The following is a 25,433-nucleotide window of genomic DNA, read 5'->3' as shown; positions in this document are numbered from 1 at the left end:
ACCTTATTTATAAAGATTAAAATGGGAAATTAACTTTACATAAGACTAATCTAAAAGCAGTGTTTGCAAAGAGAATGAGAACGAGAGAACTTGAGAGAAAGAAATAAAGGGGGGAAAGTGTGTGAGAAAGAAACAGCAGTATGATTTAATTTCTATGATAGTGGAGAGTGAGAGGGTGATTAGCTGCTAACAGGCCGTGCTCCTCTCATCTGGCTAATCATTTATGCCCTCAGCACCTCTGAGAGTGTGATGAGGACTGTGTGTGTGCGTGCGTGTGCGTGTGTGTTTGGACTGGCCTGCATGGCCGTGTGATGAGAGCCATGATTAGGGCAAAGCAAAGGTCACACATTAGCTGTCTCGTTTAGTGGAAATCGTACTTCAGATTCATCATCATGTCCCTGTCCTCCAGCAAATACAACCCGCATCCCCCTTCCTCCTTCCAACACACACCATGTCTTACTCACCCCCACCCTGACCCGACAGCATTACCTCAACGCTGTGCTATTTTTGCAGCAGTGATGAGCATGGAAATGTCACATGAAGAATGTTGCGAGGGCATCAATTTTCACGCTATTCAATGCTGCAGACTGACTTTTCTCCACCGAGTTATTTGTGTTCATCTGCAATAATAGCTCAGTATGTAGCATCAATATAAACACTGTTGTAGGCCCAGTGGGCGCTTTCCCTGTGTCTCTCTGTGACATTTGATCTGATCTGACATTTAAATTTATAGTGTGCTTGTTGGAGATAAACATAAATATCACTATCTTCATCATGATCATCATTTTTGTTATTATTATAATACGTGTTTAGAGTGTTTGTCGTCGTGAATCTGGTCTGCCAGCAAGCATTCAGATTTTGCTTGGCAACCTCAACTAGTCAAGGCAGGCTGCTGCGTTATGAGGCAGAGGGCCCATGGTTGTACTAATAGCAATACTGTAAAGAGTTTGTTTTGCCCTTTCCAAAATTTAAAAGTAAAAGATCAACACTGTAAGGAATGATCTGTCCCAATATAAGCTACAAATGTGAACATGTCTGCCTGTCAGCTTTACTACCTGCAGAAGTAACCCAGCATCACTTCTAAGGACAGATGAATTTCATACAACATTATTTTGTGGAGTCTTAGGATGCTTTCAGACCTAGAGTTGTCTTGCTTTGGTCTGAATCAGGGACGAATATTGTCACAAAGTTGTATAATTGCCTAGAGTTGGTTCGTGTTCTCACGGCAGCATTCACAAGCAGACCAGATAAAATGTCTGCACAAGAAAGCTGCTCTTGATTGGTCAGAATTTCCATGTGGGAAAAATCCAGGAAGTAAACAAAACATTGAAGAAGAGTACACTTGCAAGATAAATGTGACACTTTCTAATGTCACAATGGAGGGACAACTACGCAGGTTGATTTTAGCGCTGCTCATCGTGGACTATATTGCTGTCATTGTTCATTTTAGTCAAACCATACAGTTTGAAAACGAGGCGAGGCTCCAACTAGAAAACAATGTTTTGATGCATTGGATGTGCTGAATGTGCATATTAAGGCAGTACAGGAGGAGGTGCACATTAATAATCCTCCAGGACTGTAACATGCTCATGTTTAACCCAAACAATGTGTCATGTGACTGCAGTTGGTTCGGATCCAGGTCGGAACACGTTCTCACCACAAATGTTTGTTTGTAACTGGACTGAGACCACCTCTTCAAGAAGGTCTCAGTCTGGTTGTTCTGGTGCACATATGAATGTGATTGCAGTGTTCACACCTGCCCAAATTAACTGCACTTAGGGGGCAAACAAACTTGAGTTTGATATAACTGAACCAAACAGGGCAGGTGTGAGAGCACCCTTAGGTTCCATTAAGGAAATTGCTTAGTTCTTATAATTCCTTTTTCTTGTAAAATTTTAAGTGAAATATATTGTTTCAAAATTACAAATCGTAAAGTATAAATCTGTCTTAATCACCCAAGTACATAAGCTAAGTAGCTTAACAGAGTCATTTTTCTTATTGTACTGATAACACCAGGTCTAAATAGCTCTACTCTGCAGTACATGAAAATGCTGTTTCTTTATTTCCACATCATCAAAGATCATCAACTTTTTAAAGATATTTTTTTCATGGGACCTGTTTGCTTTAGCCTCAGTCTTTTACCATGGTGTCATCAAGTGAATATTTAAGACCATTTTACAGGGCTCTCATTTACATTTACATCAAACAAAGTCAGCCAGAGGCAGTGTTTCAGCCCACTCATGAGCTGACGTTGCATCAGGGGTCAGCAACCTTTACTATCAAAAAATCTGCAATACATATTTATGCTTTATAGTGATGGCAACGCAGCCTTTTTAATCTAAATTAGCCTTTAAACATTCATAAAAGCTCTAAATGAGCATTCATTAATAAGTTTTACATCAAAGTAGCTATTTATGATTATTTGGTACTTAAACTTTGCAGCGTTAGTGGTGTAAGCAAACGAATCTGTCCACTCACTATGAAATTCTTTCCTTTTTGGATTGGAATCAGTAGTTAACCTCACTAAGGAGACTCAAGGCTAACCATCACTATTGAGATTTGGCAGATTTTAGGAAAAGGTGCCAGGCCATAGAGGCCATGTATGAGGCACATTTGACGAGATGTTAAAACATTTATTTTTAATTTTTCATTCAGTGTATACAGTTGGGGAATGTAAGAATCCCTTAAAGGCTACAACAATGATGGATGTAAACTTAAATATTAAAAAAAAAACCCTGTTATTCAGATCCATATAAGTTTTGGTCAAAGCCACAGGGAGCCACTGGATAAAGGGCCAAAGAGCCACCTCTGGCTTCTGAGCCAGAAGTTGCCTACCCCAGCATTAGATTAATTATCTTGCTAGCTACAGCTGATAAAATGGTCTTATAACTGTTGTCTCTTCATTCATCAAGCTCGGTACTTATTAGGTTGCAGCGGCATACCTTGAAACAGATGGAGAATGTCACCTGGGCATGCATCTTCTGTCCTCGTCTCCTGCCTGCCTTTATTCAACCAAGGGTCATTGTGACTGATAATAATGATTGTGTATTACCATATACCGTAAAACAGTTGCATTGTCGTCAGTTATTGTACCATGAAAATCCTATACTGTTGCAACCCTTGTTGTCCTCTTGAAATGAAAAGCTGCTTTTACCTAAAGGGGGGTGAATAATCAATTACAGGACTACCATTCTTTTCTTTCTTTGTTTTTCTGTTAACACATCATCACACAACCAGAGCCACAGCTGGAGTTGTAGGAGGTAGTGCTGTGTATGAGTGGAGAGAAATAACGCTACCCTGATGCCTATGGGGGCCACCTAAGCTGAGATTGCATTGATATTTTACAATATGTTGGCCGTGTATCCGCCATATGGCACATCATATTACAGTAATTTAACATAATTTAGCATCAACGTTATCCTTTTACTAAAGTGTAAAATCTCAACCTCTTTGATGAGCATCAGTCTGGCGCTGAGCTTGTGAGCTTCGTTTTACTTCAGGCTCAGATGTTCCAATACCCACTGCAGCTATAATGGATTTTCTACAGCTAACATTCCCAGTGTTAAACCCAAAATCAGAGGTCCCACTGCTCCCATTTTACAGCACAGTTGTACTAGTGCTGGTATGATGACAATCTCCATGGATACTGAAAGAAGTTTCTATTTTTAACCGCTTGGCGTTTTAATGCACCTATGCAATGTTATGAAATGAAGGGTATACCCCGCAGCACTTTAGACCAAACAAAAGCAGTGTGATACATAAATCTAAAACTGACAGTCTAATATGAAATTGGAGAACAAAACGCCTTTACAGTACCTTGTAGCCCTGAGCGTTGTGGTTCCGGCTGAAGGGATAGAAAGCTCCCACCTGCATCCAGCGACGGCATAACTCTTCACTGGAGTCGTCAAAGAATCCACAGATGTCAGCTCCAATCTGACACACAGGAGGGGACGACAGCTTGACATTCAGCCAGAACCTACAGTGTATTTCTATTAATGTCTGAAATGTTGAATTCATTGTATTGGGATTGTACAGTTGGCATGCCATTTGACAAACTGATGCTGTGGATTCCAGCTATACATTGTATGTTGAAACTGAAATAAAATAAAGGTCTGTGTGGACCTACATACATTACAAGTGTCAATCCAGGCACCTTCAGGAGGAAAATGCTGAATTTGAGATCGACAAATCTCCTGCAGTCGTAAAAAAACTAACAGCGACGTGACAGCCAGCCACATATTTGTCTTTTAAAATGGCTCCCTTGATGTCTGTTCAATTCAGTCAAGATTTACTGGCAGACAGTAGATGTGGGCAGTGATCTTTATTTACATTAATTGCATAATGGAGTACAAGAAAGAGACTTCAGTCAAAGGCCAGTCCGCAGAGACTTCTTGCTTTCTATTGTTTACTACTGGCCACATTTTACAACAGACTCAATGGGAGAGGATCGATCCAAACTCCATTTCTCCTGCTCTCTCTTTCCGTCTCCCTCTATTTGTTTGTGCGTGTGAGTGTGAGTGTGCGTGCGCGTGTGTGTGCTGAGGTTCCGAAAATCTGCTTGACACAGTCCCACCAGGATGTAGTTGGCATCTATAAGACCACCCGATGTGCACAGCTGGAGGTGTGTGTATGTTTGTGTGCGCTTGACTCCCTGTTGTTTTCTTACTGCTGTTTGCACTACAGATACACACATGTATGACTAGCTGTGTGCTTTTTTTTTTTTTTTTTTTTTTGTGTGTGTGTGTGCGCGTGTGTGTGTGTGTGTGTGTGTGTGAACGTGGTTCCCACAAAGAGAACCTGTGTTCTACCAGACGTTTCAATGGATCTTGTTCCAGGCACACTTTTTTCTTGCCTGCCCTTCTGTCTTTATGCTTACACCTGAACATAGATCTCAATTAGCAGCTGAATCCTCTGGAAAAAGGCAAAAGGGGAAATCTTCTTAATGCCAGAACTACGTGTTAACTAAACTGAAACACGTAATACGAGCTACAACTGGCTGTGGCTAACTTTCCAAGATTTGTTACAAGGTCTTTTTGTATAATGTAAGTGTTCTACATACCTAACAGCATTTCTGTCTCTTTCATTAGACGTATCTGAGGGGGATCTGAGCCTCAAGTGAAATGTGCCTGTGATAATGGATATTTGCTAAAGAGCTAAAGAGGGCAATTGAAATCAAACAAAACATGACTTTTTCCTCTGCACGCATGCTGTGACGATCTCAGTAAAAAGGCTTGAAATGAGGTCCAAATTAAAATGTTAAACCTGAATTTTGCGCCGCCCTGTTTGAATCTGTAGTTCAAGTGAAAACCTGAAGAGATTACTCCTTACAGTTCTTTTAAGCCCTGTCATTGCAACCAGGTGGAGGCATTTTTTCCCTGTCAAACTCACTTACTTTAAGTGTAATATGAACAGTATTTGCCCTTCCGTGAAGGTTTGCTACTCACATAGGGAACCCCAAAGAGCCCAAACTCTAGCATGCCAGGGATGGCCCATTTTATGTCGTTCCAGTTGGCAGCATTGTCCCCCAGCCAGTGACCCGAATATTTTCCCACACCTGGGAAGGAGGAGCGGGTCAACATCAGGGTACGGTTTCCTCCAAACGCACGCTGCAGAGCTCTGTGGGAGGGAGAGGAGGCAGTGAGGAGCGAAGCAGAGCGAGAGGAGGAGAGAAAGAAAGAGGTCGTTGAGATAAAAAAGGACACGGGGACAGAGAGGAAGGGTGACTCAAACAGCACAAGGGAGAAACAGAAATCAAGCACATATACACATACACGGTCACAGGGCAGAGCCCGATATAGATATTGGATGGGGACAAAGCCAGAGCTAGTTGTACTTTTCCTTCCCCATTGTACATTATTATTTTGTTTGATGAGGGAAATCGAAGAGGCATTGATTTCCATGACAATATGAAACCCTGATGATGTTTACGAAATGTGTCTCCTGCCAATAATACATTTTAATTAGTGGACAGAGGGAGGAAAGGGAGGGAGGAGAAAGAGGAGACAAAAGAAAGATGAGCTAGCTTCATTACCAAAGGAGTGACTCAGCAAGTCCACTTCAGAGGGCTTGTTTTTAATGGTCCCCAGTGCTTATGCACGTGCCCATGTATGTGTTAGTGTGTGAACATGTGTATGTAAGAATTATGCTTTCCTTTTGTGCATATGTCTTTGTCACCCGTGTATGTTGTGATGGGTAATACTATAGCAGGAAGTGCCATTAGTAAAAGCAAGCTAGAGTTGGGTTTCAGTGACGGCTATTCACCATACTAGGGATATTCTGAATGACTTTTTTTCTCATAAGTTTAAATGGAAGTTTATACTAAGACTAGTCAACGTGTCGAAAAGTTAAAGAACATTCAGAAAACAGTGAGCTCAATTTAGCCCCTGGACGTAGACTGGCCTATCGTAACGTAGCATTGGGCCAGATCAGACCACAGTCCGACAATACAGCTGTGCTCCATTGACTCTAATGCAGTCATTTCAGATTTCCTTCATTTTCAGGCTGGTTTTGTGGATTTGGAGCTAAATGTTGTGCCTGGGGCACGTCGTGTATTAATGATACTCGTTACCTGGAGAGGCTGGAAAAAGACATACGTTTCTTCCCTGTTCCAAAACCAAAATCAGACCCTGAAAAGTGTAGGGTTAGCTAGCTAGCTACTGAAGATATAGCCTACTGAATGTATACACATGCTGCTTTTGCTTTTTAATGATTATAACAGTGAAACAAAGACCGACCCTGCTGTACAGGAACCAGTGAAGGGAAGCAGGGAAACTTTGCTGATATTCAACCAGCTGTGTGTCATCGCAGTGTGTGCAGATGAACATTGTTTGACTTACCCCAGAGATCCCTGCCTGTCCAGCGACAGAGGTCCAGGTGCTGGCGTTGGCACGGGGGCAAAGCCAAACACCGTTCATCTGCACACACTGCGATGCCACACAGCTGGTTCAACATCAGCAAAGTTTCCCTTTATATTCATTGTCTTGTGTGGCGATCAGCAGTGATGTGGTGGTTCACTTTTACACTGTGATCTGTAGCCTATAGTTCGGCTTTAGCTTCTAACTATCTTTGTCTTTTTAACCTGTTGTTGCTGCTGAGTCAGTTTGACATCCTGGATATATCCTTCAAACACAGACTGTAGACCCCTCTGTCTGCTTCTCTCTGGAGTCACTCTTTCATTTTTACAAAAATATGATAATACTTCTTCAGGGAGTGCAGTTAGTTACAGTGTGGGCTCCATGCTTACTGCGACAGCTTGTTGGAACATCAGAAAGGGGCGGGGCTTATTGAAAGGTCAATGGTGTGGCACTTTGCATCATGTATTTTGAACATTGCACATTATTCAACAAAATATGACAACTAACTAAATCAAAGTTACCAAATAAAATGTATTGAAAAGCACATTATTTAGGAAAATAAATATTTCAGGAATTTTCATTGGGTAAACAGGGAGGCATAAGATAATAATATTTTTAATATTGTCTTTAACTGACTAGTATTGCTGATGCCAGTTAGCAAGGGTTGCAACGTTTAATCTATTAGTCAACTAATTGCCCAGGGTTTCCTGCACATTTATTTATTTGTGGCAGTCTGCCACAATAACAACATCTCCCATCATGGATTGATTTTCTATTTTAGGAACGCAGTTGGAAAATAGGCCTATATGCTGTTTGGTTATTCATTTCACCACACTCATGAAGCACAAAGCGTAATGCCAGGTGCAGTGACAGTGAAACTTAACCATTCATTGCGCTGGGTTGAGTTTGCAGCTGCCGCCACACATAGATTCTAATTCTGTGGAGAACACTGCTACACCTACACTGTACCTGGGGAACTTTTAAACTGTCATTTTACTGCTAAAATATTAACAACAGGAGGCCCCACAATTTAAGATCTGACAATTTAAACTGCGCACTTTTCCCTTTATATCAATGTGCCATGCATGTCTATACGTTACAGCCACACAGAAATGCGAGAAGCCTTCCTCCCTGTATATATCAAAGATGATCAGTGGGCAGTCTTGCAGCCAAATGTCATTGCAACCTTTAAGATGTCACAAAGAACATAAAAAATGGTGTACAGAATACAGTGCCATAATAATATCTTTGTGGGATAATCTCTTCTTCTGCCTCTGCAGACACTGTACTAAGCAGTGCTGAGGCGACAGTCGAGAAAACGGTAACACCTGAAAGGTTACAGTGGCATTTTATTCAAATGCAGTGATTATTTTATTGGCATCTGAGATGCATCTGAAAGCTTGTGGCAGTGATGAATCAGCAGAAAATAGCTGCAGAATATCCCACTTGGGAGGGAAAGGTGTTGGAGTCTCTTCAATAACGATGTGAGATATACTGTAACCTATCGAGAAGGTTGAATGTTATAATTTTTTTGACTTTTAACCTTAACATATGACCCTTTTCCGCATCAAGGGCTCTGGATTGCGTTTGTTTAGTTTCACGGGGTGTTATTTTCCATCAGCCAAAAACCCATTAGTGCAGGTATGTGCTGCTTTCTAATTGATGCAATTTCCCATACCATCACCATTAGTGCATATTAAAATTCTGGCAACTGATGCCAACTTTAGCCTTGTGTGAAATGACTAGCTGGGGGCTGAGAGAATATAGAAATTCCTGTACTAAGATAAATGTGACTGCAGTGTTTATACCTCCGTGACATTTAAGTGGTTTGTGTTTTGTGCAGCACTTGCTCATGTGCCAGGCTGCCTATCTTGACTATACTGTTTTGATAATCTTTGAGGGATGAGTCTAATGTGCTCCTCTAAACCTCTTCTGCTATTCTCTTTCCAAATTGCTCTGTGCTTGTTTGGGATTTTGCGATGAAAACAGAGATTAGCTGCATTTCAGACCCATCTCACTCATAATAACATCATCATTTGTGTGGTACCTGAGCACAGTTACAGAGGCGAGGCAAACTTTATGTAGCATACTTAATGTAACTTAATGGGCTTTACATCCATTAGCATAACTTGATTATAGGATATACAAAAACTGGTTTGCCACCTGCATGCACAGAGGCATTATGCATATACTGAACTGGTATAATGAGCCAAATGTTTGCACCCAAGCTCGCGTGTGCTCACAACTTGCAGATGTCTGTGTAGTTCTCTAAATCGACTATAACAATACCAATTTATGAGTTTCCTGCCTATATACGTATGAATAAAGTACAAATCAACTTTAACCTACTTACTGCTTCATCAATTTCCATATTTCAGTGATTATAACCTATAATCACATTGATGCCTCTCTGTAGGCTTGTGTAAGTAATGGGCCCTTAAACTGTTTCAGCGCCAGACCCAGATGAGAATTTCATTCACTCACCCTGGGAGCCGGGCTCATTAAAACATATTTCTGCACTTATCACATGGGATCCAACTTGCAAATGGTCCGCAAGAGTCACAAGCTGTGATTTAGCAGAGGACATAAGTCACTGGACTGCATCGAACTGACAGATTTCTCCGTTGCACTTTTTTTTCCACTCCATAATTCCGTTGCCATTTCTCAATAACCTCTGATTCTACTACACTCGCTTTAAAGATTTTGTGTGCCGCACTGTTTTGACATTACACAGTGAATTCTGAGTGTGCCAGTGCCTCATTGCTCTGAAGAGGTGACAGCAAGTTGGCCTCCGTAGTACAAGCTGGCCAGAGTTCTTCTATCATTGTGAATGCACTCACTTTTCCGTCGCCAGCACCATAGAGTACCCATACAGACTGTGGACATCATAGTGGTCCCCCCAGGCCTGCTTGGCATCCATACACAGAGTCTTACTGTACAGCACCTCATCCAGAATCTCTGGGGGGAGAGAAAAGATGAAGGAGGTAAAGAGATGGGGCGAAGGTTAGAGGAGGTATGGAATGAATATAAAATATAGGATGCGGTGAGGGAAAGAGGAAGAAGGGGACAGAAGGAAGGAGAGACAGTGATGTATACTGCAATAGGAAGTGGGAACAATGAGGAAATGAGAGACAGAAAGAGCAATGGAGGGAGAGGATGACTAAGGAGGAGTGCAATAAAAAGGTGGCATCAGGGGAGCATGCCTTTTCCAGTTATGATCATCCTGTCTGGGACACAGTCGGAATAAAAGACATGGCAGAAGAGTCATTTTCAGAATTCCTCACCGGGGACCCACTACTTTAGATGAATTTTCCTCTGGACCTGAACTTACTTTATGAGCTATTGTGGCGGATTTATCAACTCGTGCACAGCATTCGGGCTACAAGCTGCAAGCCCATCACATCCTCTATTTCTTTGTAAAACGGGATGTAGATTTATGAATGTTTTTAAGCAAGGACAAACTTTCAAAGAATGCTGCCATGAGAAAGTTCTGAAACTCAACCATTTGTCTCTAAAGCAACACAGATATTGCGGATATTAAAACTAGGGATGCACGATAGATATCAGGCCAATATTAGGACATTTTATAATTATGCATTATTCCAATAATTAAGATTATAGCCGATAAATAGCGCTGATAATACGAGGCCAGACTGCTTTCATTGACTTACCAAGGGCAGCATCTACACACCTGACACAGTGGGTGGCGGCACATGTACCTTTTTAAACTTGGCTTGCAAGCCACCAATAAACACATAGAAGAAGAACAACAACAACTGCAGCATGCTCGCAGTGTGGACGTCTTTCACAGTTCCAGAGAAAGACAACAGGATTGTGCCGAGGGTCTCCGACCGCTCGAGGCGAGTTAGACGCAGTGCTGAAGGATCATCTCCAGAGTGTTAGCAGGAGCTAATTAGCAACAGCGGCTTGCATCCAATGGCTTGACTCTGTTGTTTAACTTAATAATAAAAACTAGCCATGTGATGCTACAGTTAGCGATTATTTGTACCATTAACTCTTTGGCTGCTTGTCTGTCTGAATTGAGTGTTAATGTGTGAGGTAAATCAATAGCTCATTGCTATTCTACTTGGTACTTGTTAGCTAGTCTATCATTGGGCGGCGAGACTTTGCCTGGATGTGTTTATAAAAATGTAATTAATATAATATAATGATATACACATTTCATACAGCAGATGTAACGCTGAGCTGCCGATGTTCATATGAGTAAGCTGTCACTGTTTGTCTCTGTTAGTAGAGCCTCTAATCTGGGCTTCATCATTTACCTCTCTCTTACCATTAATACATTTAATACTGATTAAGTCATTCTACTTTCACATCCTTGTATGTGTTATGTTGATTTGTAGTGTAGGGTTATATGAGGGTAGTCCTTTTGACGATATCCCAGAATATCTCCCTCTTTTTCACAGCCTAACGTTGGCAGGTATGGAAGAGTTTGAACTGTTGTTTGTTTTTGTTATGTTAAAGGAGCTATATGTAAGAAATCTAAAGCAAATAGTTGTAATATCATCCTAATATGTCACAGAGACTAAGGAATAATGTTAATATAACATACTGATCTCACCGACAACAATAGTACAGCCAGAATATTCGCATTTAAAAAAAAATTTACAGTCCGCAAATCATGTTTATGTTTTGAATTTTTGTTTTGGCCTGTTGCGCCACCCACCGCCGTCTACCAGTCACGCAGTCAGTAGAGTCTCAGCATCAGTTACAGTTACGACTGAGCTACAGTGGCTGACGCTGCGACTAAACCCAAACGACCTCGTTATGATTCCCAAAAACGCCAAGACAAAACTCGAGGCAAAGCGAGGGTCTATAGGAGATGCTTTTGAACGGTGGAGACGGTTGAAAGTGGAGAAGAATTTGAAATCGGATGTCGAAGTGGCTATTCTTCTCCTCGACAGGTAAGCTTTAGCCAAAGTTGGCTAACTAGCATCATAGCTAGACGGGGATGGACATTTCGAATACTTTGAACTGTTATTCATTTTCGATCATACATTGTAGCCCATTTGCAGATGGGTCATTGACCCGGCTGTTTTTTTGAGAAACAAACGTTAGCCGCATGGCAAGCAGCATTAGCAGTGTCCCGGTACATAGCATTAGCAGTCGGCTTCTCCTCAGCTGTATCCCGGCAGCAGCGTTAGCAGCAGAGAAGCCGGACTTGCTTGAACGGTCCACTGGAAAACCGAAGGTCAAGGACGCGGCGACGCGGCCCTGCCACGGCAGCCGCCCGTGGGCAAATAAATCAGTCTCCAGCGTGCCGCTGTCCAGCAACCTCAAATCTGTAGGGGAGGGGGGGGCAGACACGACTCGCGGCAGTAACCGTTTTGGCCACATTCTTACATACAGCGCCTTTAACCATGTCAGCTTGATTGGTACAGTAGGTCAGGGCTATGGAATATTAGATCATCCATATTTTCTCACTACATCTTCGTCTTTCTTACCCTCAGTTGTACATAAACTACAGGTTATACACTTCTCTTTAAAATACAAAAATGCGAAATTATCGGTTATCATATCAGTTATTGGCCATGAGAAGCAGGTAATTATCAGTGTCGGTTGACAAAATTCATCAATCAATAAATCAATCAATCAGTCCCTTTATCTGTCCCCAATGGGGCAATTGGCTGTGCAGCAATGGGAACAAAACATAAAAGTACACATCATATCAGTGAATCCGTAATTGAAACTGTACAAGAACAGCAAATATCTGGTACAATTGTGGTGCTTAACATATTAAAAATTCTTACTTGGAGTGTAGGGAGGGTAGTTGAGGTTGTTGTCAGCACAGCCCTTAGTCGACCCTTTTTTGAAATTAGCCACCTCATTCATATCCTGCAAGTGCATCAGAGGACATCGTTTGATCAAACACAATCAAGTTTAAATGAATTATTTCAACTCATAATGATGATTATTTCCAGCATGCCATAACACTATTGTGAATCCAGGGTTCTTCTATTAAGGTGATCTCACGCTGAAAAGATTTATTTACATCCACTATTTTTTTCCCTTGGTAAACACAAAGTGACCTGGGTTGAGCTGAGGTGTTTGAAGTAAGATGTGAAATTGTGTGTGTGTTGCTGCAAACACCTCGAGTAATGAGTGAGCCAAATCCAAATTTTCAGCTGAGGAACCATTAACAGCATAATATGAATTTCAGCCTGCTTTTTGTGTCTGCCTGTGTTTGGTGCTATTTATTGGACTCCAATGTTCAGCCTGCAGCGAAGTAATTGCTACCGAAAATTACAAAAAAAAAAAAAAAAAATTTAAGCTCACTGCCCCGGTGTGAGCGTAATTGGCTGCGGAATAATGTCACTTTCCGGATTTTCGGTTGGCGAGCAGCTAATCAGCGAATCCACACCTTCATTTTGTGTATTTAAAATTGACTTACAATCCAGAGGGCATCGTGTTTGATCTCCCTGGAGAATCGCTCATACTCATCAACCCACCAGTCGATGCAGTTTTGGCTGGTGTAGTCTGGAAACACAGTCTCTCCTGGCCACACCTGAGAGGGGAGGGAGAATGTGAGTTACGCTTTTACAAGCACTTTTTAATAGTTTTGGAGTAAAACTCTGAGAACATTAGTTTGGCATCACTATGTGAGCCTCCCCGCTGACAGTATTCACTTCAGGTATTGTTTTGGCAAAGCACAGTGTTGTACTCTTTTGACAGGACGTTTTTTTTAAATCCCTTTTTTCATTTCAGTTTGAAAAGCATCTTCAACATGTCTTTAATTAGACGAGAAGCGAGCCTACACAGTAGCGTACATGTAAACAACATGATGGGGCATGATTGGCTAAGATGGTGTAGGCGTAGAGAGCTCCACTGAAGCAAAAACTAGGCCCATGGAAATGTCAGAGACACAGCTTAGAGATGTGGAAGTGACAAAGAAAGGAGAACAGAAGAGAGATGAAGCAGGGTAGGGGGCGGGATTGATGAGGGAGGGAGGGAGGAAGGAGAAAGGGGATAGAGAGACGGAGGAGTTGAAGAAGAGAACAGAGGAGAGGTGAAATCGATAATGCAATAGAAATCTCTGGACGTGACTGTGTGTTAGAAGTCGTCCTTAATGACATGTATTGAGAAAAATGATTAATCCACGGGGAAAGGCGGAGATTTCGTGTGTGCGCGTATGCGTGTGTGTGTGTGCGCTTCTGTGTGTGTACCCTGTGTAGAGCACAGTAGATATTAAATCTCAAGGTTGCTCCATGCTAGCTATCTTTTACCTTTACCTCCTCTGCCAATAACTTTACAACACACTTGTAGCAAAGACATGAATCATGCTTATGTACGCTCACGTGCCCGCACACACACACACACACACACACACACACACACACACATAGATTTACAGGCAGATGTTTTTGGCAGGTGGTCACAACTCCAAGGTCAGAGCTTATTGATAGTCCCTCGCAGTTGCCATCTCTCCTTTTCCCAGTCATTTCTTCCGTCTTTTAACTCCAGATTTTTGTCTTTTTGACGTCTCCAGCTGCTTACTAATACTGACACCCTGGGAAATGCTTTCAACAAATCTGCTGGCATTTGTAGCTGCATATCTCACTCTATCTTTATGTCTATTTGTCTGTTTTTTTATGCTCTTCTGTCTGTCAGTCTGCCTATCTACGCCATTACCTGTCTGTCTTTTCCTCTGCTTGTCTCTATCTGTCCCTCTGCCTGCCTCCGCTCCAGAGTCTCTTTCCACCTTCCATCTCGTCTGTCCCTTTTTTGCCTGATAATCTGTCTTTTTGTCTCGTCTCACTGCGGCTGACTTCCTGTGTACCTCCCTGTCACTCCACCACTCCGAAAGACAGCCAGTCCGTCTCCCTGTACATTGCTCTCTAATCTATTATTTGTGACTGTCTGTCTTCCTGCACCTGCCTGTTTCTCCGCCCATGTTTCTGTCTGTCATTCCTACCTTTTAAAGCCACATAGACTCCTCTCTCCCCCCGCCGCTTTGTTTACTCCCATCCATTTTTTTGCCTCTGTGCTCCGAACAGAAATGTTCATCTGTGCGACTGAGGTCCTGCTATGATTTCACTAGCACGCTGAAACATATGGGCCACCAGGAAAAGCTTTTATCCTCATCTTTGCGAGCAATTAGCCGTCCTAAAAGCGGAATAACTACCAGCCTGTCTCTGTATCTCCTTTATCACTGACACCGCCGCCACAAAGGGTCATTTCACAAAGACCCCACTGTTTCCATAATCAGGACACATATATTCATATGGAAATAAACTGGAATCAATTATAATCCTACAGTACACATGCGTGCACTGACATAAAGCGCAAACAACCAGGAATAGCTTCTCATTTGGAGAAAGGGGTAAACATAGATGCAGGCGCACAGACTGACTTTTTCCCTTCCCTCTCTGTCTCTCCCGCACACACACACACACACACACACACACACACGCACACCTAATCTGTGATGCGTTGATGCAGAACATTTTAAGATTAAACACTAATGCGGAATCAATGCATATGTTTGACCTGTTATAAACAGCATGAAAAAGCGATTAGCCGAGGGACTGCGCCTAATCGTGTGCGTAATCAAAAGCAACACTATAAAAGCATGGGAGCAACAGACTTTTACCCCCCACCTCCACCTCTCTGCAGGGGAGAGCTTTTTAAACACGTGCTCTGTGGGGAGAAGGATCAAAAAATAACATAGCAGAGGCTTGAACTTCCATTAGGGAATATTACAGTTTGATGGAGACTGTGGAGCACACTTGCATACACACAGCAAGTGCATATATTTATGCTTATGTTGCACGATATATTGTATAATCCAGAGGCTCAGATACTCATTGGTAAAACAGACCTTCAGCGCAGTTTAACTTCTATGAGTCAGGGATTCAGCAAGGTCCTGAATACATTCAGGAGGAATCTCACCAACATGTCTCTCAATGTATGATGGTTCTTTGATGGCTATCCTCAGGCTCATTGCCTTGTATTGCATGGATTTTTTTGGATTGATCTTAATGCCATGCTCCTGGAATCGTCTTTAGTACTAATTTCACAAAAGCTAGACATTGACCTTGTACCATAGCCACAACATTGATGTACAAAACAAGGCTCAGTTGGTGCTTAAGGCAAAACATGGGGCTCAAAGCAATTCCCATACCATAAAAACACTTGCAAGGCCTTTACAACTGATATAAAGTAGAATAGATGAGGCACATTATGGTCGGTTGGTCATTTGGTTGGTTGATATGCTCTTGTCAGACCACATCTTCGTCGGTCAGACAATCACAAGTGTTGTCTTGATCATTGATGATTGTGTCTACACCAAAATGATTTTTTCGAGCCGAAAACCCCAAACGCTCCCCTGAAAAAGCCCACCAAGGAGCACGAATGCGCTGTGGAGGCATAGCATACAAGGTAGAGTACTTGCTCAGGCCCTTGCTTAGGATCAAGGGAAGACGATGGACCTGTCAATCTGTGTGACCAGCAGTATTTACTTCTAGAGTTGTAACCATACATCCATCTGAATTCATATATCTATTCAATAATCAACAATCCAACATCAACACAAGGTGAAACATCGATGCATATCATCATCTTTAAGATACGCCTTTATTTTGAAATTACCATATCTCTGTGTCACCATTTCCGTGCAAGCACACCTCCTTTCTGAATATTCAAACAGTGCTATTGACCAAGCGCCAGGCAGACAATGGCAGGCTGCCAAGAAAAAGACAATGAGGATATTTACTGATATTGTCTTGTATCGATTGCATAGCCTGGTAAGACCATCCTGATGACATGAGCTCAACATTCTGTTTTGCTGTCTGTATCAGGCCGGACTCGGTGCCGCCCCAAACAATTTTAGTGGGCAGGAGTACACCTCTTGACACCCCAATCAGTGTACCAAAGCACTGGGGAACATCTTCTTCATCAACGAACAGAGCCAGTTGATAAATCAAGCTTTTGCCAAATCCAGTCGGAAGAACAGTAAAAACGCAAGCTGCGGCCTGTATTTTATGTCATCAGCTAGAACATAATACCTGATTGGCTGCTTTCATTGTCAGCTATGGTGCATATCCCTGATTGGCCCTGATTAGATTTCAGTTACTGGAAATGTTTTGGGGTGGCACAGAATCCAGACTGACTGCAGTTGTCCAAAGAATCACTATAATATTGTATCCTGATGAAACTTGTGATCTACACCCATATTAATTTCTCTTCTATTGTTTTTCAACACCTGTACATATAGGATGTGATAGTTGCTCTTTGTGGTATATTTCCACCCCTCCATCATGATTGAATTGATTGGATTAAATGGACATTTTTCAACTCCCTGTGACTAGGAAAAAATGGCAAGGGTCCAGACGCACAGTGCCTTGTTGTGCTGCTGGCGTTTGTATCATAGTGAAACTATGCCACATTCCTATTCTAAGGAATATAAAAAAATATGCAGACCTAACAGTCTGGTGGAAACACAGTGCTATCAGATAGAGTCCACTCAGTGCACAGCGGTTAATTCAATTCATTTAGAGATAACATGCAGTTAAGAGTAGGTAGAATTTCAGTCGACATAGATTTTCTTTGGTTGACTACAGCCCTAGAGTGGAAGCATGAAGTAATCATCACTGTACTTAGAGTGTCCATGGTGTACCATGGTTATAGGGTTTACAAATGAGCCCAAAAGTAATGACCATTTTCCCCTAAACTGTCAGTGAATGTAACAGGAGAATTTATCCAACATTAGTGTTCAATCTGACAAGAGGTTTTAAAGCGTATTCCAGAGCAAGTCTTGGCACAAGCTGCTTTAACACTACTGCTGACTAAATATGTCCTTTTAACCATGTTATTCTGAGTAAAATCCATATGCTGTTGTGTGAAAAAAAAATCTCATCAGTTTGTCAGTTTCTGACATGCCAGACTTGGTGCATATGGCAACAATGATGTCACATTCAGCTTGTGTAACTCATGCCTGATGCCAATTGTATCACTAAGTGAAACTGAAAGTGCACCTACTCTAAGTGCTCTTACTTTTGCCTTGTGGCTTTTTCTTTTCTTTTTTTTTTAAGTGTATGAATATACGACCATATATAATGACCAGCACCCCTCTTACACTTAACCCCTACATTTGACTTGTGCATCGCAACATTAAGCTTTACCATGTAGGACTTCACGACCCAGTGACCAGAACATCACTGTGACAAGCCATTTACACAAGGTACAGACACTGGACATACGTGGGATGGAAGCATGGTGTTAAAGTGGCATTACCATCTGGAGGAGGGAAGTCTTTGCCTGACTGGAGATAAGTATCTAATCAATGGGCTACTAAGTGTATTGTTTCCAGTTCTCTCTCGCACCCAGATGCAGCTCACCTCTCCTAACAGAGGAGTTTTTCCATCTGATTCAGTGACCCAGGCGTTCTTCGCAGTTCCACGGTCGTAGGACTCATATGGAGCATTCCCTACCCTCTTACTGGTAGCTATTGCAGGGTCCTGCAGGACAAAAGAATACAGTCATAAGAATATGAAAGAACACAAATGCTAGGAATGAAGAACAGCCATCTGATGCATTTGCTGAAACTAAAAGCTGCCAACGTAATAAATGTTTGAAAGTGCTGTATTTCACTGGATGGTTTGTGCACCTGACCAAAGCAAAAGAACATAACGTTGCATCATGTTTAAATGGCACCTCTCTGAGTTTTATGCCCGAAACAATAACACATAAATTGGCAGTGTTTTTTAACTTTCATTGTTTTATATGACAACAAGCTCCTATTGTTCGAAAAAATATATATCTATCAAGCTTCATTGCAGCTGGAGTGTATCAACCTGACATAGCAGCCAATATTTGGTCAGAAATATAAGATTGAAAATACTGCCAAACAATAAAGGACCCAGAAATGCAAAGTAAAGTGCTGCTTTGTGGTTGCACAGGGATGTTTAAAGGTTGTATCGACTGTTAATATGTCAAACACAAAAATTGCTTGCTTCTTACCAGGATGAGGATGTATCTCTGTCCTTTCTCGTGAAGGTAGTCAGCGAACTGAGGCAGCTCGGTGAACTTGACTTTGTCATAAGTGAAATCTTTCTTATCCTCCATGTAGTCGATGTCAGTGTACTGAATGTCCTGCAAGGGAAGAAGAAAATACTATGAGCAACTCATGCACATAAAAAATCCTCTTAATATTTAGATCAGAGAGGAAATAAATCAAATTATTTACAAAAAAGTAAGTCCGAGCCTTGCTTTGAAAAAACCCTTTGGAATTCTGCATGTCACAGGAATACCTTGAAGAGTTTACTTCAAACAGGTTAGATGCCATTAGATATTCAAAGCCTAATTGGAAATGCTAAAATGCTGGCATGGCTTCCATGTATTAAAATAATATTTGCATCTCACATTAATGCAAGGAATTAAAAATGACTCTTAATGTCTTTTAAAGTTACCCACTCATGCCTCCACTTCTGTGCTTAACTCGAACATATCCACTCAAAATTCAGCATCTTCAATATGACTTGAACACATTCTCCAAACACATTATATTCCCATTGCAGCATGGCTAATAAACACACTATTAAGCATTTGCACTGAGCCTCACTAGGAGAAAAAAAGCAAGACAAGAAAAGAAAAACTGCTAGCTTGTCTGACCTGCCTTTGCTGGAATTTTGGAGACCTGACGTGAGTGCTAACAACTTGGCTAATGTGCTGCTAAACCTTGGGAGGACAATGGGAATGTTAGCACATTCTTTTTTTTACTCAGGGTGTGACTTTATGCTTGCTCTCTGTCTGTCTGTTGTCTGCCAAAATCTACTTCATATCGATAGAGCAGATGGTTTGGAAGGCTCTGCCAGATCTTTCCTCTAATGGTAATCAGCTCCAGACATATTAGGGAGAATGTGATAATGCCCTCTGTGGTCTATCTAATGGTTATCAAATATGTCCCTGAGTAGGGCAGGAGAGGAAGCAGCTGCATCCTAATGTCTTCGGATATGAAGGAGAGATTGGAGAATATCAGAGAGAAATATTGAGATGGGTCGGAAATTTGTTTGCATTTGATCTTTAAATATTACAAAGTTCAAACTGCGCTCTTGATTGGTGCAGTCTTTGCTGAGTTGTGATACCGTTGAAGTGTTTCATTGGGGACGGATAAATATTCAGATCAGGAGTTTACCTTCGTAATTAAGGAATGGAAAGGACATCAAACATCATTACTCTGTTTGGAAGGGACTTCTTACAGTTACTATTCGCAAGCCTAGACAAAGATAAGCGGTGAGGCTCATTCCCAAGAAAATGTCAACCAGAACTGGTATTTATCAAGTGTCTCAGAAGGGAAGAGGTGTTGGAGTAGTTTTAACATTCAGATCAGGATGAATGAGATAATGAAAGGAACTCGGTCGATTGATCTTTGATCAGCGCTAACATTCAGTGACGCTTGAAAAATAGTTGTCCCGGGATTGAACCTATAGAGCCCAGCAGACTCTCCATTATTTGACAGAAAGCTGGATTACCCCGTCTAAGCTAAAGGCCATCCCTATCACTCTGACTGTCTGTCGAACTCCTGCTTCAACCTTCATATCACGTCTTCACAGATAGTGTAGTGGTTAAGGCTCTTGCCTCTGGAACCACACAGTAGTGCATGAGTGGTTCAAATTTAACAAGGGGTGCGCAAGGTGAAGTATCGATTTCCAGCTGTGGTAGCAGCCAAAGAAATCCCCCACTGCATGTACTATGCATTGTCACATGACTAAGACATTTGGTCTTTGAAATGCATCCTTAAAAGACCCCTCAACGTTTGGCATCTAAGGTCAGATTCAAACACCTGCTTCTGTTTTGTCCTCAATTTGCATTCCTTGCTTTGCAAAGAAAATCAGTGACACATTTTAATGTCTGTTGTTGATTGATAATAATTGCAGTGCTTCTGGTACTATGGGTGGGTTTTGTCACATAATTTCTCAGTAACAGATTGCCTGTTTTCCTTTGTCGAGGCATCAGAGCGGAATGAATGGATCGGAGAACTTACAGTCCCACCTTACACCTAGTCTGTTATGATTTTATTGTGCATTTAGATTGTGATAATAAACACTGTATGAATAAAGACTTTAGATGCTTGAGAATTGAACACATAGCTGAGATAATAATTGTGAAAGTGCCGAACGTGAAGAGATTTATGCACCTGAAATCCATGATATATCATGGATACTTATATTTTTTAATGTGTAAAAACAGTCATTTAACATTTTTATCACAAAAATATGAACATAAAATCACACACTGCGATGGCACTTTAAGCATTAAAAGCAATTTCAGATTGACAGATTGTCAGACATGCTACATATAGACACCCTAGGGCACTGTACAGACAAATACCAGAAAAGCAAGCAGACAGGATCTTACATATGGGAGGGCCACGGCACGGTTCCTCTCCACTGTTTTCTTGACCTCACTCAGGCTGCCGTAATCCCACCGAGAAAGCTGGAAACCCAGGGACCAGTAGGGAGGAATGACAGGCCTGCCAGTGAGCTAGACAACAATATTGGATGCTTTGTTAATGCAGTTTCTGTGCCAAGGCAACTCACAAACTGCTTTGGCTCAACAGACCAACCCAGAAAACATTGCCTGTATATTCTTATATACAGTAGGCACGATAACAGAATTTTAAACTTTGATAAAATATTGGCATAGTATAGCATAGCATAGCATATGGCTTGTCTCAAATCACATACTTCCGTTAGTATACTTCTATGTCATGTACTGTGTGCAGTATATACTCATTGGCGTAGTGCGCAAATTTCGACAGGGTAGTGTTGTCTTAAACCAAACACGGCTGTTGTGCACTCACCAGAAATGACGACCGCAAATTAGCTAGTTAGCAAACTAGCATCAGCATTTGTGTTATCATTCGCGGTACCAAATTATTACAGACTGCTAAATTAACCCAATAAACATTAGGGGTGGGGGAAAAAATCAGTTTTTAGATGCATCGAGATTCTGTCTTGCAAGCATTGATGTGGAAAACTCAATCGATTTTAATTTTATTTTTATATTTATTTTTCAAATTACCGTAACTCCTCGACCATTCGCGCTTTTGACATAATTCCAACCGATTCTGAAAGCTGAGAAGCGGAGCTTTCCAGTGATATACTGGTACATTACGGTAGTGACGTCATTACCTGTGGAGGAGGGTAGGGAAGTGAGCACAGCAGGAGGAGAGTGACAGCTGACGAGGAGAGTACAAGTTTGAGTGATTTAGCGGTGTTTTGGTGGTGTTTTCTTTGTAAATAATATTTAGTGTTGTAAATAATAGTAGCTGTGGTTTTTTGAGAGCTTTTGAGCTTTTTTATGCCGTGTTTTTGTCATGTTTTCACCATAGTTTGTAGTTTTGCCACCGTTCGTCTTTTTTTGCAATAGTTTGTGTTTGTGTTTTTATAGTCCATAGATAGTTATAGTCAGTTATAGTTTTGTAAATACTGGAGGAGAAATGTCGAGGAGGTCGACGAGGGACAGGAGAGTCCCGTTGAGATTTGTGGATGAGGAGGAGACTTGTGGAGTGTAGTCATCTCAACCACAGTAAGTAATACAGTTTGTATGCACTGGATATGTATTCCCAGCTTTATTACAATAATGTTTTTCAATATCTAGTGTAAATTTTCTTATGGCTTGTTTTAGAATTGAGAATCGTTTTATAATCGAAATCGTTGCCCTCGGAATTGGAATTGAATCGAATTGAAGGTGCCTAGAGATTCCCACCCCTAATAAACATACTGCTGGCTTATACCCGACAACAGCATAGTGGTGCTTAGTGCAAAAAACACATGTATTTGTACAATGCAGCGATGTTCACGGTTGCACAGTCCTCGACCGCTATTTCCAGTTTGAATATAGTCATCCCCACAACTTTGTCGCATCAGAGAGGGTATTTGGTTTTGTCTCCCAGTCCTAGCATTAATAAAATGCTTTTGAGGAGATTTAAAAATATCGAGATATATTTATTGTGTATCGAGATAGTATGGCAGAAAAATATCATGATATTAGTGTTCATTCACTAGTATTGTATAGCCCATTTCAATACCATGGTTATACAGGTTGAGGACCAGTTGCTTTTCTTCCCCATGATTTAGTCTGTGCAGCCTTGGGTTGAAAATCTGATTGTAGATTACTTTTTTTATGTATTGAGAAAGTATTGAATGATATATATTTTTGACAACCCTAGAATATACCCTTTGAAAAAATAAATAAATAAATAAGAAAAAAGTAATTCTGTGCGCCTCACCACAAGGAACTCCTGCACCACTTGTTCTGGCGTGTCTCCGAACAGAATGTAGAAGTCAAGGACTCCTCCAATCGTCCTGTAGGTCACAGCGGGAGCAGGCTGCAAAGTCACCTCTGAAAAAAACCGAAAAATCAGAAATGCTGCAAACTTAATCCTGGTACCTTTCTCAACAATAAATCGTAACCCTAAAATGCCCTCTCAAACAACAAGCAGAACCTCTATTTTGAGATATATTTTTTAAATTCTGCAGACTTTTGGCTCACACTTAACCAAGCATACATCATCCGTGTATGAGTCGAGACAATCCATGAAAGGCAAGAGAAATCTTTCATATCAGGAGACTATAGACATGAGCAAGAGAAACATGTCGGCGGGCATTCCCATTGCTTTCAGTCATCGCCTTCATGGAATAAAACAGCCATGCAATATTCTCTTTGATTTGTCAGCACAATTTTTTGATTGAAGCAACAGTACATCCATTTGTGTTAGGAGGACGAGGCAGAACTGATGGCTCATGTGTCCTTGAACCACTTTGAAAATGGATTTTCATAATGTTTTGGGTGCCTGTTTATTACATGGTTGTCTTCTTTTTTATTTATTAATACACATTTTAGACACTCTACTGCTGCCCTTTTAAAATGTGTGTTTGGGTATCTCTGGGGACGGTATTGTTGTGCTTGCACATGGATGTATTCATGTGTTTCTGTCTCCCAGAATGTGTGTTTGTGTGTGTGTTTATCCTCACCCATAGCATTGCTGTTCATGAGAAAGACCCCGAATGACTTTCCACTCTCGTCTTCCAGACAGAGGAAGAAGGGATAGTGTCCGTAGAGGTTATGTGTTCCCTGCAGGGAAGGCAGAAAGACAGAGGGATGAGGGGATATAGAGAAGAGGTGTGAGGCGCAGGAGGGGCGTGAGAGACTTATTGAAGCTAAAGGGGTGACTTCACTGCCTAATCAGCTTACAAGGCATTCAATTATAAGCCCTTTGGGAAGGAGAATACACATGTTGGGAGCACACGTAAACACGACACATAAACACGGCACTTCAACACACGCACATCCAAGGTAGACCTGTCAAGTGTAAGCCTTTAAGCACACAGTCTGTCCGGTACAACATTTACCAAGAACATAAAAACATTATAGGGGTTCTGTAGATGCAGATACACTGGATTTGTGATATGTTTACGTACATCTGCATGTGCAAGTGTGTCTTCAGCCGTGCATACCATCAAGTATGAGTGGCATTAAAAACTGATTCATTCATTTAATCTTATCCAGCTGTGTGTGCATGTGTGTGTGTGTTTCTCACCCCATTAGGGAAGGCGTCTCTAGTGAAGATGGGCCACGTCTTCCAGTTTGTGTCATGGCGATACTGTCTGTGCACATGCTCTCCCAAGCCGTAAATGTTATGGGATGGAAGTTTAGCAGACAGCTGTAGGTACTGGTCTGCGAACACCAGCGGAGCCATTGTGGTGTCAAACCTGAACGTGTTTGAAAAAACCCAAAAGAGAACAGGAGACAAAAACCAAAGAACAGGTCACCGCGGGGAAGTGAGAAGACCGACTGATGTGAGAGTGCAAAGGGACGTGGCAACATGAGAGCAGGTGAGAGTGAGAATGTGAGAGACGAAGAGGTAAGGAAGGGAGTAAGAGTGAGATGCAACGAGAAGGGGGAGTGGGAATGAGATGAGGACGTGTGGGGGAGTTGAGTTATAGACAGAAAAAGGAAAAAACAAGGGGAAGACAGACCATCCCATCAAGCTCTAATAAGCCCTCTGGGTAGCATTTCTCAAGCCTTCAAAAAGACATACACTAGTAGTTGGAATACTGAGCTTGCTTTAGCTTTGCTTTAGCTGCAGCCAGCTGACAAAACAAAGATATAGAGACAAAATATACAAGTAAAGGTTGTAAATACAGTAAATACACAGTTATTGAATAGTCATGATAACACTGAAACATCCAAATAAAGACTGCTACATTTAGTTCTCAATCACATGATGACGACAGTTTAACTTCTCACTGTCAATGAGAGTTGAGTCTCACGCTTGAGGACCACAGTGGAAACGGTAATCCATTAAACTTTCTTGTGTTAGCCACAGCAATTTAATTTAATATGTACAGTACAGGCCAAAAGTTTGGACACACCTTCTCATTCAATGTGTTTTCTTTATTTTCATGACTATTTACATTGTAGATTCTCACTGAAGGCATCAAAACTATGAATGAACACATGTGGAGTTATGTACTTAACAAAAAAAGGTGAAATAACTGAAAACATGTTTTATATTCTAGTTTCTTCAAAATAGCCACCCTTTGCTCTGATTAC

At 41.4% G+C, this 25,433-nt stretch overlaps 1 protein-coding gene across 3 annotated transcripts in view; it reads right to left on the bottom strand.

Moving 5' to 3' along the window:
• si (sucrase-isomaltase) overlaps window positions 1–25,433 on the bottom strand; it is a 110,610-nt gene that overhangs the window by 64,776 nt on the left and 20,401 nt on the right. For all 3 annotated transcript variants that reach the window (XM_078167171.1, XM_078167170.1, XM_078167172.1), the window contains exons 7-17: window positions 24,418–24,589; window positions 23,852–23,951; window positions 23,107–23,219; window positions 21,231–21,356; window positions 18,834–18,965; window positions 18,212–18,331; window positions 13,267–13,380; window positions 12,626–12,710; window positions 9,695–9,812; window positions 5,445–5,616; window positions 3,817–3,933 (exon numbers count right to left, since the gene is read on the bottom strand). In XM_078167171.1, the coding sequence (XP_078023297.1) occupies window positions 3,817–3,933; window positions 5,445–5,616; window positions 9,695–9,812; window positions 12,626–12,710; window positions 13,267–13,380; window positions 18,212–18,331; window positions 18,834–18,965; window positions 21,231–21,356; window positions 23,107–23,219; window positions 23,852–23,951; window positions 24,418–24,589 (1,369 nt within the window). The remainder of the gene's footprint in view (window positions 1–3,816; window positions 3,934–5,444; window positions 5,617–9,694; window positions 9,813–12,625; window positions 12,711–13,266; window positions 13,381–18,211; window positions 18,332–18,833; window positions 18,966–21,230; window positions 21,357–23,106; window positions 23,220–23,851; window positions 23,952–24,417; window positions 24,590–25,433) is intronic.

Source organism: Epinephelus lanceolatus, chromosome 4 (assembly GCF_041903045.1).
Source record: "Epinephelus lanceolatus isolate andai-2023 chromosome 4, ASM4190304v1, whole genome shotgun sequence".
Lineage (NCBI taxonomy): Eukaryota > Metazoa > Chordata > Actinopteri > Perciformes > Serranidae > Epinephelus > Epinephelus lanceolatus.
This window is presented reverse-complemented; position numbering and strand designations above follow the sequence as displayed.